The 15,320-nt window shown below is 42.1% G+C and overlaps 2 protein-coding genes across 2 annotated transcripts; both read right to left on the bottom strand.

Annotated features, from left to right (window-relative positions):
• Nucleotides 1-155: 155 nt before the first annotated feature.
• LOC119242715 (mitochondrial ornithine transporter 2-like) lies at nucleotides 156-3,810 on the bottom strand. Its single transcript, XM_037508221.2, has one exon. The coding sequence runs from the start codon at nucleotides 3,639-3,641 to the stop codon at nucleotides 2,727-2,729; it is 915 nt and encodes a 304-aa protein (XP_037364118.1). The 5' UTR covers nucleotides 3,642-3,810; the 3' UTR covers nucleotides 156-2,726.
• Nucleotides 3,811-11,429: 7,619 nt separating this feature from the next.
• TAF7 (TATA-box binding protein associated factor 7) lies at nucleotides 11,430-15,258 on the bottom strand. The gene has a single exon (XM_037509119.2). The coding sequence runs from the start codon at nucleotides 14,550-14,552 to the stop codon at nucleotides 13,503-13,505; it is 1,050 nt and encodes a 349-aa protein (XP_037365016.1). The 5' UTR covers nucleotides 14,553-15,258; the 3' UTR covers nucleotides 11,430-13,502.
• Nucleotides 15,259-15,320: the final 62 nt, after the last annotated feature.

Below are 15,320 nucleotides of genomic sequence, written 5' to 3'. Positions count from 1 at the left end.
CTACAAAACACGTAAATGGTAGCTCAGTGAAGTGATGAATGTGTTAACTAATCTTATAATAATCACTTCACAACATATATCAAATCGTCACATTGTACACCTTAGACTTACACAATGTTATATGTCAATTATGTCTCAATAAGACAGGAAAAAAAGAAAAAACCCTCCATGGAACTATTTTAAATATAAAAAAAAAAACCACAATATAAAAACAAAGGCCAAAAAGTTAACAAAAAATTGGATCAAGAAGAAAATTTGGAAGATATATAAAGCCTTTATTGCAGTTTGCAAACCAGGTAATGCCACTTTCCCATACAAATTGAAAGTGTGGCTCCCCAGATTTATTAAGGTAAAAACATAAAATCGGTGATAAAAGCCACAAAATAGGTGTTAAAAGTTGCAAAATGAAAAATTAATCCCAAATGGCTGACAAGTGAGTTCAAACCAAAACTCTGTACCTATTGGTCTCTATCAAGAGGTGGCTGGGAACTTTCCAGATTTTGAGTAGATTTCTGCAGGGGTTTGGCAGCTGTGGTTTCCAGGAACGCAGGGTACATGCCCAGTCCCATTTCCTGGCACAAACACCTGATTCCATTTCATTTTGGGCCCCATGAGCCTGAATGAGTCTATTTTCATAGTTATTCTGGTTTTAGAGTTCTTTCCTCAGTTGTCATACTGTACAGACATCATTCCTTAAATTTTGAGATTCCGCAACTGGTTTTATATACACATCTATAATGGTGTGTGTGAGTGTGTGTGTGTTCTAAGCTTTATTCTAGAATATCACTTTTCTAATTGTAAAATAAACATCTAGACCTGTAGATCCTGGAGAACAGAAATCAGACCTCATTAATGACTGAATACCCAGAGCTCAATGTAGTGTGTTGTAAATGATACAAGGCAGGAAGTCAGTCCTGTTCTCTATTCTGCCTTAATCTAGACCTGCTTAGATGAAATCCCACTAAGTAACTACTGAACCATTTAAGGATGGAATATATAACATAGCTTTAAAATAAAGTAGAAAAGGAGGTTTTTTTTTAACAAAAAAGCAAATGGAAAGACCAGCCATAGCTCTCGAGCACTCCAGGCAGAACACTGAGCATCTCTCCCCAGATGTCTGCTGCAGCCCTTACTTGTCAACATCTTGATTCCCTTGATCCCCTGGCTTCTGTTTTATGGCTACAGTTACTGCAGAGGTTTCACTGATGGCAAAAGCCAAAGGAAACTGGAGATTTAATACAAAGTTTACAATCTGATGATAGTACAGGCGCACATTCTATGTAACTATTATTAAAATTGGTAGCCTGTTTGCCTTCAGTTTTACAAGCTTTTAAGAACTCTTCTTACTGAGAGAGATTCCATTGATCTTGTAGCAGCCAGGAGTGATGAGGCTTTCTCTAGTGGTGATAAGAATCAACTTCTTAATGGCCAAAGAACAGGTGCTCATCACCCAGTCTGTGGGGATCAGATGAACTATGGTTTCTTGGTATTGAAGTTTTTTGTCAGTGCATATATACATATATGGTATGATTTAATAAAATTACTTTTCTTATGTTTCATTGCTTTATAAAGTCATCATTAAAATTCATTGATGGCCAGTACCAAATTTATATGGATCCAACACTATAAAGGCATGGCAAGGAGTTATGGACTATGAGGTAAACCTCAGGGAGGGGTGGCCCTAACATTACTCACTGGAATGCAATCACTAAGTTCTGTCTAGTTCTGCATGAGAAAAGAGAACTTCATCCACAAGTACTGCCACTTGTTCACCAAACAGGGAACAAAAGCTGCTCTTGGCTTTTGCCACTCTGTTCACTGGAAGGGTTCTGATTGGTGGAGGCAGAGAATGATTCAGAGTGGATCAACAACCCCTAAATGGGCCAACAGAACCAGCCCCCTGGAACACTACCCCAGCCAGGACCCAGAGACTGCAAGCTAAGGACTGTTGTCAGCTATGTGGGTCTTCATCAGAGCATAGCTGCATAGCCCTAACCTCTCAACCCCTTACCTCAAACTAAAGCTTACCAGAAAGGGAGGAAGCTCTTTGGGAGAGAAGAAGTTAAGTACAGATGACAGCAGTTGCTACTTGATGCTCTATGCCCCATTTAACAGAGCATGGAATATGATCCCTCCTTGAAAACAAAAGGTACAATTTTAAGAGTCTAGAGCCTCTTGGGAAAGTTCAGCATGCCTACTCCAAAACTTTAATTCAAGAATATGGACACCATACCAAATATACAGGTATATTCTCCTCTTAAAAATCTTAGGAGGGTATTTTGATTTTCCAACACCACCCAAAAACCTCTGTAGCACTTAAATTGCCTAGTACAGTACACATATTTTGTAGTTTTTAAGAGCCCTTTTATCTTGAGTAGATAAGCAATCATCTATAACCATCTTCATGAAACATTGTTAATTATATTCTCCTGGTGATAGATTAACCAGGAACCAAACTTGTCTCTTTCACATTGCCAGCCAAACTACATGTAAATGTACAGTTTTATACAAAAGCCCTGATATAACTGTATTTAGCCTTCAGTTTAGGCAGAGGACCACCCACTCACTCTGTATAACCCACCCAGCACAAGAGCAGCAATTTTTATTTCAATACCATTATATGCAAAAATTGTGTCATGTAAAATAGAGGTTCTTACATAAAGGTTTAGACTTAGGGGAGAAGAGATAAACAACAGTACTAAAGAGATGTGTACTTAGATCCAGGTTCACCAAGACACTTCAGCTTCAAACTGGTTCATCATCATCTTCCTGCTATATTCATAGGCCAAAATTAGTGACCCATTGGCAGGGATGGCTCTAATCATAGTAGCGCTCAGTCCAGAATATAAGACCGCGATTCCTTCAGTTTTTGCAATACTTAAAAGAGTTCCAGTAAATCCTGCCTGTTTTCCAGACATGGAAAGAACCTGAATTCTGGATTTGATACAATCCACTGGGAATACGACAAGCCAAAGGCAAACTCCAGCAAATCCACCACTTAACATCAAATGGGCAGGGCCTAGTTCATCTTTTGATCTTCCTGAAGCAAAAAAAGACCGGCTCATTTCATAGCCACCAAAGAAGCAGAAATACCCTGGTACTTCCTGCAGCAGAGTGCTGGAGAGTCCCTGGTAGAAACCCAAAGGGCCATCATTTCTAAGAATACTCTTCACGACTGACCAAACTGTATGTTGACTTTTTGTTATCTTCCCTGACATCTCCATTTCTCTCATGGTTTGTAGCCGACACTTCACAAGCTCAGTGGGGCACAGTGTCAGGGAAGCAAATGCAGAGGCAAAAGACCCAGCGGTTGCAGTCTGTAGGTCACTCAGCTTTGCCCGCTTGTCCAGTCCAACAACTCCTTTCACAAACTGTTGGCAGAAACCGTAGCACATGAAAAGGACCGAGTTCTCGGCGATGTAGGCCACCAGCGCAGGGCCGGTCCCCCTGTAGAAGCCCCGCACGCCCACTTGGAAGTAAGTCTTCAGGAAGCACTCCATGAGGCCCTTGTACAGGCGGGGGAACGTCTGCATCTTCACTTTCATTGTGTCGAAGGGCTGCCCGGTCAGGACACACACTATACCCCCGAGGGCCCCCGCGGTGAGGTCGATGGTGGCTTGGATGGCAGGATTGGACTTCATATTCGCTCACTCTCTGCTGGTCTCTGTGGAAAGTTACTTCTGGAGCCTAGGACTCGGGTCTCACGTCCCGCCGCCTAGTTTCGGCTCTCACCCTCCGAAGGGAGAAGCCGGTAAACCAGACGCCAGACCGCGGGCCGCCCTCCCCGCGCTCTGAGATTAACTCCTGGCGGGCGACCTCGTGCGCGCCCCTCTCCCGTGCGCCCCTCTCCTGCGCGTGCAGTGCCCGGCGACGCCCGGTTTCCTGGCCCCGAATCACCCACAGACGCCTCCCCGCGCCTAGGCCGGCCCCGCCATAACCAACGCCCGGCCCCGAGGGAGGCACACTAAATCAACACTTTGAATGGATTATGAGACAGCAATGGAAAGCTGTTCAATAAATTCTTCCAGCTATGGCCCCGCCTCTGGGCGCCACGATTCACTCCGAGGAGACAGAAAAGCTCTTCCATTCGGTCAGACCCCCTTCTCCCATTTCTAACTAGCAAAACAAAATAGATATTCCCAGTAGGTCGACCCCAGAGACAAAAGGTCAATGTACAGAAGTAGAGATTTTAAATAGGGAAGACAAACTACGTAGGGGGTTTTACATGATAATTGGTGAGTCCTTTTAACGAGCAAACACTAACCATGTCCGGCCGGGCCTGGGGCCCTGCAGAGGTGCCGGCCGCGCCCTGTCTCTCCAGGTCCAGCGCTTCACTCTCCAGGGGGCGCGGAGGGAGGCTGGAGATGGGCTATTGCTGCTGTGGGCCTGCGGCGCTGAAGAACGGCTATTTCATGGCCCACAACATGGCCCAAAATCTGTAGCTGGAGCCCTGGGAGCTGGTGAGACGCAGTCCTCCACATGTCCAGATGTAAGAAACACATTTTACAACCTGCTTGGGAAACAAATATTTATATATTGCAAGAACCTTGATAGAAAAACGCTGTGGCTCCAGCGCTTTATGTTTACTAAGTTTCCCATTGAGGGGCCACCAAGCTTTATGCAGCAGCCGCAGCAGAATTTTCAGGATATAAATGACAGCTGGCCAAAATTTGGCGGGTTTGGACACTAGTGAGGGTGCACATAATTCCGGTAGTGGAACAGTTCTCCTAAAGGTTTATATCCTAGGGTCTAGTTGGTATTTCACTTCTGGGGTGAAGGCAGAATGGGGAAAGGGACATAAAGCGTACTGAGATAATGCTTTCATTTAGAAGGCTTCCTTGTCTGAATGTCTGTCAATAAGTATTTAAAAGGGAGGCACAGGGCCTCCCCGGAGGCGCAGCGGTTGAGCGCTGGCTTGCAAAGCTGCCCGCAGCCTCTGCAGAGCTGGTTCAAGTCCCGGCTGCTCCCCGGCCACCGGAGGAGGGTCCCACATGGCGCACATGTTAGGGGGAAATGATGTCCTGAGCTAATCCCATACAGGCTTTGTGGGCCCCACCCCCACTCCAGACTAAAGCCGCCCACTGCTTCCCTCAGCAGTGTACTTCGGTCCTTCTGCCTGATCTGCTCCCTGCTCTGGCTTTGGTGAATTCTCTCACCCTCCCGCGCTTCTGACTGTACCCAGTGCTTGTATAAATAATAAATAAATAAATCTTTTAAAAAAAAATAAATAAATAAATAAAAGGGAGGCACAGAGGACCTCCCTGGTGGCGCAAGGGGTTAAGCACCACACTATGAAGAATCCGCAGCCTCTGCAGCATGAGTTCGATCCCGCAGCCAGCCAGGGAGCAGCCCACATAGCGCAGCAGACTTCTCCTATCTCACCTGCTGCTCCCCTCAGCAGTGTATTTCAGTCAGTCTGCCTGTTCTGTTCCCTACTCTGTCTCTAGTGAATCCTCTCACACCATCCCCCTCCCCCCTCTGGCCTGTGCCCCAGCTCTTGTATGCATAAATAAATCTTAAAAAAAAAAATAAAAGTGAGGCACAAAAAAGCAGATCGTGCACAGGAGTTTGTCAGCAGGTAGACTTTGCTGTAGTGGTGTCCTGGCCTTTTCAGTATTTGAATTTCTTTTCTCCAGAATCACATGGTTTCTTCAGAGAATAATCTTCCAATCTTATCTGGGGTGGGGGGAGTGGGGGAGAAGGGAGAACACATAACCCTGATAATGAGATCCAAGAAAGGGGAGGTGACATTTCTGCAGTAAAGCATATGGACTTTCATATAATTCCCTTGTTAGATACTATACCCCCCCTACCCCCCCAGTTTTCAACTATGCCTGTTTCTCTGAGTTCCAGCGCCTTGAGATCAATTTACCCAGAAAAGAAACTTTCCATACATGTGTTAGGGAAGGAAAAATCATGTTCCTTCCTAGGGCAGGACAGGGATCCTGGATGTCCATTTGCTCTGAACAGATTTTAATGAATCCTGTTTCCAGCCCCACTGCTTTCTTCACTCTGTCTCTCTGATCAAAAAAAAAAAAAAAAAAAAAAAAAACAAAAACCAGATTTTTCCAATTGTTACTAACATCAAATACCAGATCTTGAACTTAAAAGAGTTGAAGAGCGGACTCTCCATCTACCTAATCCATCTACTCTTCCAATTGAACTTTTTTTTTAAAGATTTATTTACTTATGGGGGCCTCCCCTGGTGGTGCAGTGGTTGAGCGCAGGGCTGCAAAAGCTGCCCATAGCCTCTGCAGCGCCGGTTCAATCCCCGACCACCGGCAAGGGTCCCACATGGCATGACAGACCTCTCCTGCCACGCCCGCTGCTCCCCTCAGCAGTGTATTTTGTCAGTCTGCCTCTTCTGTTCCCCACTCTGGCTCTGGTGAATTCTCTCACCCTCCCGCACTTCTGACTGTACCCAGTGCTTGTATAAATAAATAATCTTTAAAAAAAAGAGATTTATTTACTTACGCATACAAGAACTGGGGTACAGGCCAGAGGTGGAGGTGTGTATGAAAGGATTCACCAGAGACAGAGTGGGGAGCAGAATAGGCAGATTGACTGAAATACACTGCTGAGGGGAGCAGCTGGCAAGTCAGGAGAGGTCTGCTGCACAATGTGGGTCACCTCCCTGGCCAGGGATGGAACTCATGCTGCAGTGGCTGTGGATAGCTTCATAGTGCTGTGTCTTAACCACTTGTGCCACCAGGGAGGCCCTGAACTACTTCTTTAAATGGTCATTATGTATTAGTTCTAGCTTCACATACTACAAATCACCCAGAAATGTAATGACATAAAAAATAAAGTTTCCTTGAGTCTGAAATTCCAGAGAGAGAGGTCTCTCAATTTTTTTTTGAAGATTTATTTATTTATGCATACAAGAGCTGGGGTACATGCCAGAGATGCGGAGGAGTGAGAGGATCCACCAGAGACAGAGTGTGAAACAGAACAGGCAGATTGACTGAAATACACTGCAGAGGGGAGCAGCGGGCAAGACAGGAAAGGTTTGCCTCGCAATGTGGGTTTCTTCCTGGCCGGCTGGGGATCTAACTTGTGCTGCAGAAGACGAGGATTGCCTCATAGTGCGGTGCCTAATCCCTTGTGCCACCAGGGAGGCCCAAGTCCCTCAATCTTAAAGACCGATTTCAAAGCTGTATTTCAAATTTTTAATGGAAGCACCTCTCTTCTGGGTACCAGAAATCTGTATTGGTTATCTACTGTTGCATAAAAAAATTACCAAAAAATGAAGTGGTGTAATAGCATGTACTTAGATCTGTTTCTGTGAGACATGAATTCAGGAGTTACTTAGCTGTGTATCTCTGACCTAGAGGTCTCTTATGGGGTTAGTCAAGATGTCATCTGGGCTTGATTAACATTGGAGAATGACTCCAAGATGGCTTAATTACAAGACTGGCAAATTCTGTTGGTTGTTGGCAGGAGGCCTCAGTTCATCATCAATTGGTCTTCCTTCATGACTGCTGGTGTGTTCTGGTGGGGAGTGATTTATTTCTCCCAGAACTAGTGCTCCAAAAAGCAAGACAAAAGTCTCAAGTCTTTTGTGATCTAGTTTGGAATTCAAACATCATTTCTGCAACATCTCATTGTTACTCAGGATAATCCTATACCATTAGCAGGGCACTAAGAATCAATAGGAGCAATCTTGGAGGCTAGCTGCCACTGTACCTATGAGAATTAAAGGGGGAAAAAATCTAAGTGAAGACTGTGGACTGTGGAAGACAAGATTTTCCATGGGAGGATCACTTGCAGGAATCACATGACCTGGAACACAGGCATTGAGGATAAATAGGAAACTGAATTAAATCCAGGAAATGTAGAGGGGAAGGTATCTTTGTTGTAGGAACATCCATGAAGTTGTTTTTCTGTCTAGGAACATGTTTTCCTAGATGCATAAGAAAAAATAGAATTAAGATGGTATAAAAAGATAAAGACAGACATGAGAATTTCCTCCATGGATAAAAAAAAGCATGGGGCCAGTTGAATAAATTTTGTGAGAACAGAAAAGAGTGTAAAGTATGTGAGAGGTACAGTTACCCAGTAGATGTACACACCTTCCAAATCAGTGTTGGACTGGATTGCTTTGGTTTCAATTTTCTCTGAAATTAGGGCCAAAATTTATTCTGTTCATCTACCAAGGAGCAAGAGACAACCTTTGGTTGTTTACAAGATGAAATATAGATACTATTAACATCCCAGGCAAGAGAAAGAACAGGATGTTTTGACAAACAAGCTATATTAACTATATACCTGCTAACAATGGAAGTCAAGATACAGGCTATTACAAGAAAAAGAACTGGAAGGAGGAAGTTTCAGAATGCTCTGAAAATGGCCGAGTTGTGACACTGCCCCTGCAGTGGGCTTGTTCTGTTGAGCTTTCTTCTTTACACGCACCTGAAATGAAACAAATCTTCCTCATGAGTAATGGGGACTTCAGGACAGTGCTGTCTCAGGACAGCCTGCATATGTGAAGGTTAGAGAATGGGGCCCTATGCAATGGCAACACAAATTATGAGGATATATATGGAAAGAAAACCCAAGATCTTTTAAAATTTGTATAATTGCTCAAAATCCATTGAAACTTTACCAAGCAGTTACTGAAATTCTAGGTATCTGGGTCACATGTTTTCTTATAGAAGTAAACATCTCTTACAATCTAAGAATATTTATTACGTAGGCCTCCCTCGTGGCTCAGGGGTTAAAGTCTTGGTGCTATCAAGCTATCGCCAGCCACTGTGGCCTGAGTTTGATCCCCAGTCAGGAAGCTAACCCACCTGGTGCAGCAGACCTCTCCTGTCTCGCCTGCTGCTCCCCTCAGCAGTGTATTTCAGTGGTTCCGCCTATTCTGCTCCCCACTCTATCTCTGATGAATCCTCTTACCATACCACCACCACCACCCCCACCCCTCGGGCCTGCACCCCAATTCTTGTATGCATAAATAAATCTTTTTTTTTAAGATTTATTTATTTATGCATACAAGAGCTGGGGCACAGGCCAGAGATGCGGGGAGGGGGAGATGAGAGGATTCACCAGAGACAAAGTGGGGAGCAGAACAGGCAGACGGACTGAAATACACTGCTGAGGGGAGCAGCGGGTGAGACAGGAGAGTTCTGCTTCACCATGTTGGTTCCTCTCTGGCTGGCAGGGGATCGAACTCGTGCTGCAGAGGCTGCGGATTTCTTCATAGTGTGGTGCTTAACCCCTTGCACCACCAGGGAGGCCCTAAATAAATTAAATCTTTAAAAAAAAAAAAAAAAAAAAGAATGCTTATTACCTGGCATGAGATTCCAGTTCAAGAATACTTGAAACTCTGGTATGGAAATCCATTCCCTGCAAACTACAACCTGGAAAACAAGGCTTATTTCTGTGAAAATTAGAACAAAAAGAGAGATCTCTGTAGTCCTGATCTTATAGAACAATTTAGAAAATGAAGAACAATTAATTCTTTCATCATCTCACTCTGACCACCAGACATGAAACAGTGCTACTTTCAGATCTGGAGGAGCCCACATATCTGTAACTAAAGAGAAATGTAAATGTCCCATTTCTATTAAAGCTATTCTGGAGAATGTTACATTTTCCTTAAGACCAAGAATCATGAGGGAAATGATCTAAACCTTCATAAATTGTCATAGTTGTACTCATAGTAGAGAATAAAAATCAAGTCATAGTTGTACTGATAGTACTAAGAAGTCAAGTGCCATAAAATTGAATGGAGTGGACAGAGAAAGTTACCTGAGAAAGTGAGTATTGAGCTGAGGCCTGAATTACAAATATCTAGCCATAAGAATCTCTGAAGACCATTCCAGGGGAAAGGAACTGCACATCTTCTTTCTCACCCACAGAAAGAGCGGCTGCAGACAGAAAAGCGGCCAGTATGGCTGCTGTGTGGTGAGCAGTCTTATGAGTCTCTATTTTCAGAGAATTCTGACTGGGCAATAAGAAATAAAAGAGTACACAGTCCTTCAAAGACATGAACTGTCATAATTTATCTAAATTTTCACCAATAAACATTTGCTCTCTGAATCCGAATATCAGGCTTATGACATCTGAGATGGGCTACAAGATCCAACTTACCTAATTTACAGATAAAAAATACACCTGCGTGGCCAGCAATAGGGGAATGAAGAAAAAACATCTATGTCATGAAAATAAGCAATAATTTATGAATGCTGATAAGGAAGAATCCCATATATTTTTTAGTGATGAAGTTTGAAATGGTATCTATAACAGGCTGGCAATAGCTTGATAGCACTGAGACTTTAACCCCTACACCATCAGGAAGGGCCCTGAATCAAGTTTTTTAAAACCAGTAATAAAGCTGTAATAGTACACTGAGTCCTTTGTTTTGTGCTAATATATTTTAAGCTTTCTTTCTGTTGTAATTTATAAGCTTTAATTTAGACTTAATTTGAAATCAGTTAATCACATTTAAAAGTTGTTTCTTTATTTACTTATCATTTTGATAACTCTTTAAATATTTACTCCTATTATGTTCAGCCCCTAGTGAATAGGCAAAATATTTTGCTTTTATTATTAATTTACTCTGTGTTAGCATTGTTCAAGTCCTTTGTATGGATCAACTCAAAAACCAACAGTTAATAACTCAATGGCCTATGAAGTAGGTAGTATCTCAACTTTAGAGATGAGAAAACTGAGGCAAACAGATTAAGTTCTTTCTCAAGACTATACAACTAGTAAAATTACTGTTGTAGGATACAAACCTACACACTTCATCTCTCAATCTTGAGATTTTATCTCTTTTCTATTCTTAAGTTTACGTAACTAACCTACCTAGAGGTTATGAACATAAATAATTTACACTAGTATGATAAATGCATAACAGAGTATTTATCCCAGCATACCATTATAGAGTACATGAAATTCAACACTTAAGTATTTAGTTCTGTACTTTATATCCAGTGTCTGATACTGTTTGGCGCAATAAATATTTGAAAGAACAGAGTCCAGGCAAAGGAGCAACAGCATTCTTTAACCTGGAAATCAAGAAAGTCTTGGCTGATACTTAGGCTGAGAACTGAGGGTTAAGTAGGACTAGGTCAAACAAAAAGGAAGAGTTTCCTAGGTGGAGTGAAAAGTTTGTTAATAGGTTCAAGAGCTCAAGAGATGAAGAGTTATAAACTCCTTGTAAAAAATGTGAATTTATATGGATTGAACACAGTGAGACTAGACTATTAAGTAAATGGAACTCATAATCATGTCTTTTTTTTTTTTTAAAGATTTACTTTATTTTATTTATTTATTTATACAAGCACTGGGTACAGTCAGAAGCGCGGGAGGGTGAGAGAATTCACCAGAGCCAGAGCGGGGAGCAGAGCAGGCAGAGGGACCGAAGTACACTGCTGAGGGGAGCAGCGGGCGGCAGGAGAGGTCTGCGCGCCATGTGGGACCCTCCTCAGGAGGCCGGGGAGCAGCTGGGGATGGAACCGGCGCTGCAGAGGCTGCGGGCAGCTTCGCAACCCAGCGCTCAACCGCTGCGCCACCTGGGAGGCCCATAATCATGTCTTTTTAAGAACTATAAATACTCCTCAAAGCAAGGATCTATCATTAAAGGTTTTAGCATGGGGGTGACATAATCAAGTGTCTTACTTATAACAATACCTTTGGAGGCTGAGTCAAACTACATGATAAAATGTGTGTGTGCACAGATGGAAGCTATTGCCCATGAGTAAGACTACAAGGAAAAGAAACAATGAATTTCATTTTGAACATTCAGGGTTGAGATGTGCTAGAATCAAGTGTTTCCAATACAGAGCTGAATATACTAAATGTGGAGCTCAGAAGAGATCAGGTTTAGAGGTTAAAAGTATCAGAATCAGCAGAACCCTTAAATAGAAATGAGAGTAATGAAATCACTAGGCCATTTTCTTATTCTATCTTTCCCATTACTGATAGAACTCAGTAATCACTGGTGTTGCCATCTTCATAAAAAATATATTGACAATCATCCACTATAAAGCCAAATATAGTGGAAGCTTTTCAGGTGTTACATCCTTTAAGTGTAGTAAAATACAAAGCATCTTAAACCAGAATATGTCACATACCTAATATATTACAAAATTTGACTCTTATTACATGCAAACCTTAAGAAATAATCCAAAGGCTGGATATTGAGAAACTTCACTTAAGTCTACATATTCTATATTGGGATATTTAAATGATACGTACATTTTGGTACAAAAAAAAAAAAAAAAGGGTGTTCAGATGTGAAAAAATAAAATTAGTCTGTGAGGTCTTCAAATATCAGTATGACTGTAGACTTGAGATGTCTGGACAGTTTTGCTTACTATTTCACCACTGATATTTCCAGTCAAATACAAAATTAAAATAAGCTTTAAGTATTTGCTCCATGAGATTAATAATTTCAAATCAAAGCTTTTCTTTATAAACTAATGTCAGAAATGCAAAATGTTCAAGTTTGGTCACTGGTTTTTCAAAAATAGCTCAAATGTGAGCTATTCAATTAGGCTATTTAATAATATGAATATTATATTTAAGAAATTTTAAAATATCAGACCATAGTACTGATTTCCTTTATGAACAATTTTGATAACCTGGCATGGACAAAACACCTCAGCTCTCAGAATATTATTAAATAGTTGCAGAAATTAAGTTGCAAATATTTAGAAATACAATAACCCAAAGGAATGGAACGATTCACTGCATAGTACTTGATAGCCTTCCTTTATTGTTTCTACTATTTTAAAGTGATTATAGTACTTTTTATACAATAAAAAATAGCCCTCATGCACAAAAATTTGGGTAGTTTAGAATTTGTACCAAGTGCTTCCTAACCTCCACATAGAGCCGTTGAATTGGAAACTTAACATAATGCAAAGATGACATTTCCCAAATTCTTTGCCCCTGCTGTGTTCCTTTTTTCCTTAAAGTCCAACATAACAGCTTCTTATAAAATCAAATGGCTCAGTCATTAAACCCCAACAAAAACCACCTCATAAGAATAACTGACACACATGACCCTTAAAAGAACAAGATACATATGAGGTGAAAATTAGTTGCTTTTATTGTTAAAAAAAGTTTTATGAATTTCTTTGCAACTCTACTTGAGAATTGCTCTGAGTAACTGAAAAAATAGCTCCTGCAGAGAAAAACATCTAAACTAACTTCACTGCTTCTAGAAGATGAAGAAACAGCAAAGTCCAGCTGTTTATTAAAGTCCATGATTATTAAGTTTGAACTGCCCATTCCACTACTCCTGCAACTTTCCTACAATCATTCATCACACAATCCTACTTCTACAAGATAAGTACCTGGCAAAGTGGTACTGAGAAAAAAATAAGATAGACGTTCACATTTATATTTGCCTATAAGACAAACTGAATAGAAAGCAGCAGAGAAAATGGGAACCACTGCAAAGGTATATCATTAGTCCAAGTAATGAAGTCCAGATTTTTCTTTCAATACTGACCAGATTAAGGAATGATTATGTTTCAAAGCTCTCCTCACTTCTCTAGGAGTGATTCCAGCTCTTCTTGCAAAGAACTAAGTTGCTCCTTCTCCCGGTCTTCCTTTTGTTTGAGTTCATCCAGCACAGCCTGAAATCGGTTCTTAAGAGCCAGATTTTCCACTTTCATGATTAGATCCTCCTGTCGTTTTGCTCTGTCCTGGGTCTCTTGGAGCTTGCCTTTCATGTTATCAATCTGCTTCTGAATTCCCATAACCAACTGATTGGTTCCCTCATTTTCTTGGTGCTGCTCATCTGATTCATTTAACTTGTCCTGTAGCTGTCTTTCCAGATCTTCCTCAGTGTCGATGATGTTTATATCTTCTTCATCTTGATGCTGTGTCTCATCTTCATCATCACTGCTACTGCTGAGGTCATTGAATATCTCCCGAAGCTCATCATGTTCTAATGAGTCATGGCCCTGTCTGTGACCAGACATCCCAGGAGAAGAGATATCAAGGCCCTGATTTTCTGTTTCTTTTGTTTCATCTTCAGCAATTATTTCCCAACGAGTACTGACCGCTTCAGCATCTGTACTCAGTAAACGTTTTACTTCTTTTTCCACATCTGGAGATTCAATATACTTCTTCTTTGCTGTCTTCCGAAATCTTCTCTTTCTTACATTTTTTAGAGGCAGAGTGATTCCGTGATTCCATATAAACTTTTTCTCTTTGTCCTTATCTTTTTTCTTGCTTGCTTTAGGATCAGTAGTAGCAACTGGTTCCTCCACAGGAGGATAGAGATCACCATCAACTGTGGACACAAGCATCTGACAAATATCAGCAGTCTTGTAAAAAGTTTTTTTATCAATGGTTTTCAAACTTTCCATAACACACGGCAGATCTACCAATTTTGAAGCCAATGGCACCCGGTCAACTCTGACAATTCCATGACGTCCATCAGGGTGTAACTCAATTGTCAGTCTATCTTTCAGGTTGACATGGCCAGATTGTACTGCCCGCCTCACCGTGGAGGCATATTCCGGAGGTAGGCGTAAGATAAACTGGCTCTCTAATTCGTGAGGAGCATCATCTTTGCTCTTACTCATCTTGTCTTTGAGACTCCTCTAAAAACCACTTGTTGCACTAAAAAGTTCCAGCTATTCCAACAGCTAGAAAGACCAGTTTGTTACTAACTTCCGGAAATCTTTGCACACAATTCTAAGTAGAACAGGAGGTAAGCATCTGTTTTGTCTTAATTTTGAATTAAGTCCCAAATTTTTCTAAATATGCTGTGATTGCATACCAGTAATTAGACACATTTCGTCCATTTAAATCTAGTAGCTGCAACGCCGAGTTCCAGCCTCCAGATGCCACTGCCGCACAATGCAGGGAGAGCCAGGGAGCAGGAAAGCAAATGGCGGCTCCTGCGGAAGAGTTTTCGGCGCAGAAATTAAGGCCCAGCAGACATTCCCAATCCACAAACTCTCCCGGAACAAAGATATTCAGAAAAGCGGAGCACAGCGAGCGTCCTTCGCATCGGGTACTTACAATCCTGCGATGTAAATAAACGCAGCTTCCGCGAACAGGAACGAGCGGAACAGTAAGCCAGTGGGAGGAGGGCGGGCAGGGGACGAGCGTCTCCTAATCCCTTTGTTCTTCCCGGCTCTTGGCAAAGCGATCTGGTACTGACCCGGTGAAATCACCAGGACAGAGAGCGCGAAATGCCGCTGAGACCCGCAGCTCCGCAGCTCTCTCCCCGGACCAGCCCACGCAGCGGAGCAGGAAGCTGGCGCCAGGCGGCTGTGAATGACAGCTCGGCTCGGCGGAAATGCTTACGGTCCCGGCGCGCGCAGGCGCAACGCGCAATTGCGCTT

Source organism: Talpa occidentalis, unplaced genomic scaffold, assembly GCF_014898055.3.
Source record: "Talpa occidentalis isolate TD23 unplaced genomic scaffold, MPIMG_talOcc4v2.1 talOcc4.13, whole genome shotgun sequence".
Classification (NCBI taxonomy): domain Eukaryota; kingdom Metazoa; phylum Chordata; class Mammalia; order Eulipotyphla; family Talpidae; genus Talpa; species Talpa occidentalis.
Note: the sequence above shows the minus strand (reverse complement) of the source record. Positions and strands in the feature narration are given on the sequence as shown.

What these genes read in the sequence shown, in the direction of transcription:
- LOC119242715 (XM_037508221.2), bottom strand. Translation starts at nt 3,641, where the DNA reads ATGAAGTCCAATCCTGCCATCCAAGCCACCATCGACCTCACCGCGGGG.
- TAF7 (XM_037509119.2), bottom strand. Translation starts at nt 14,552, where the DNA reads ATGAGTAAGAGCAAAGATGATGCTCCTCACGAATTAGAGAGCCAGTTT.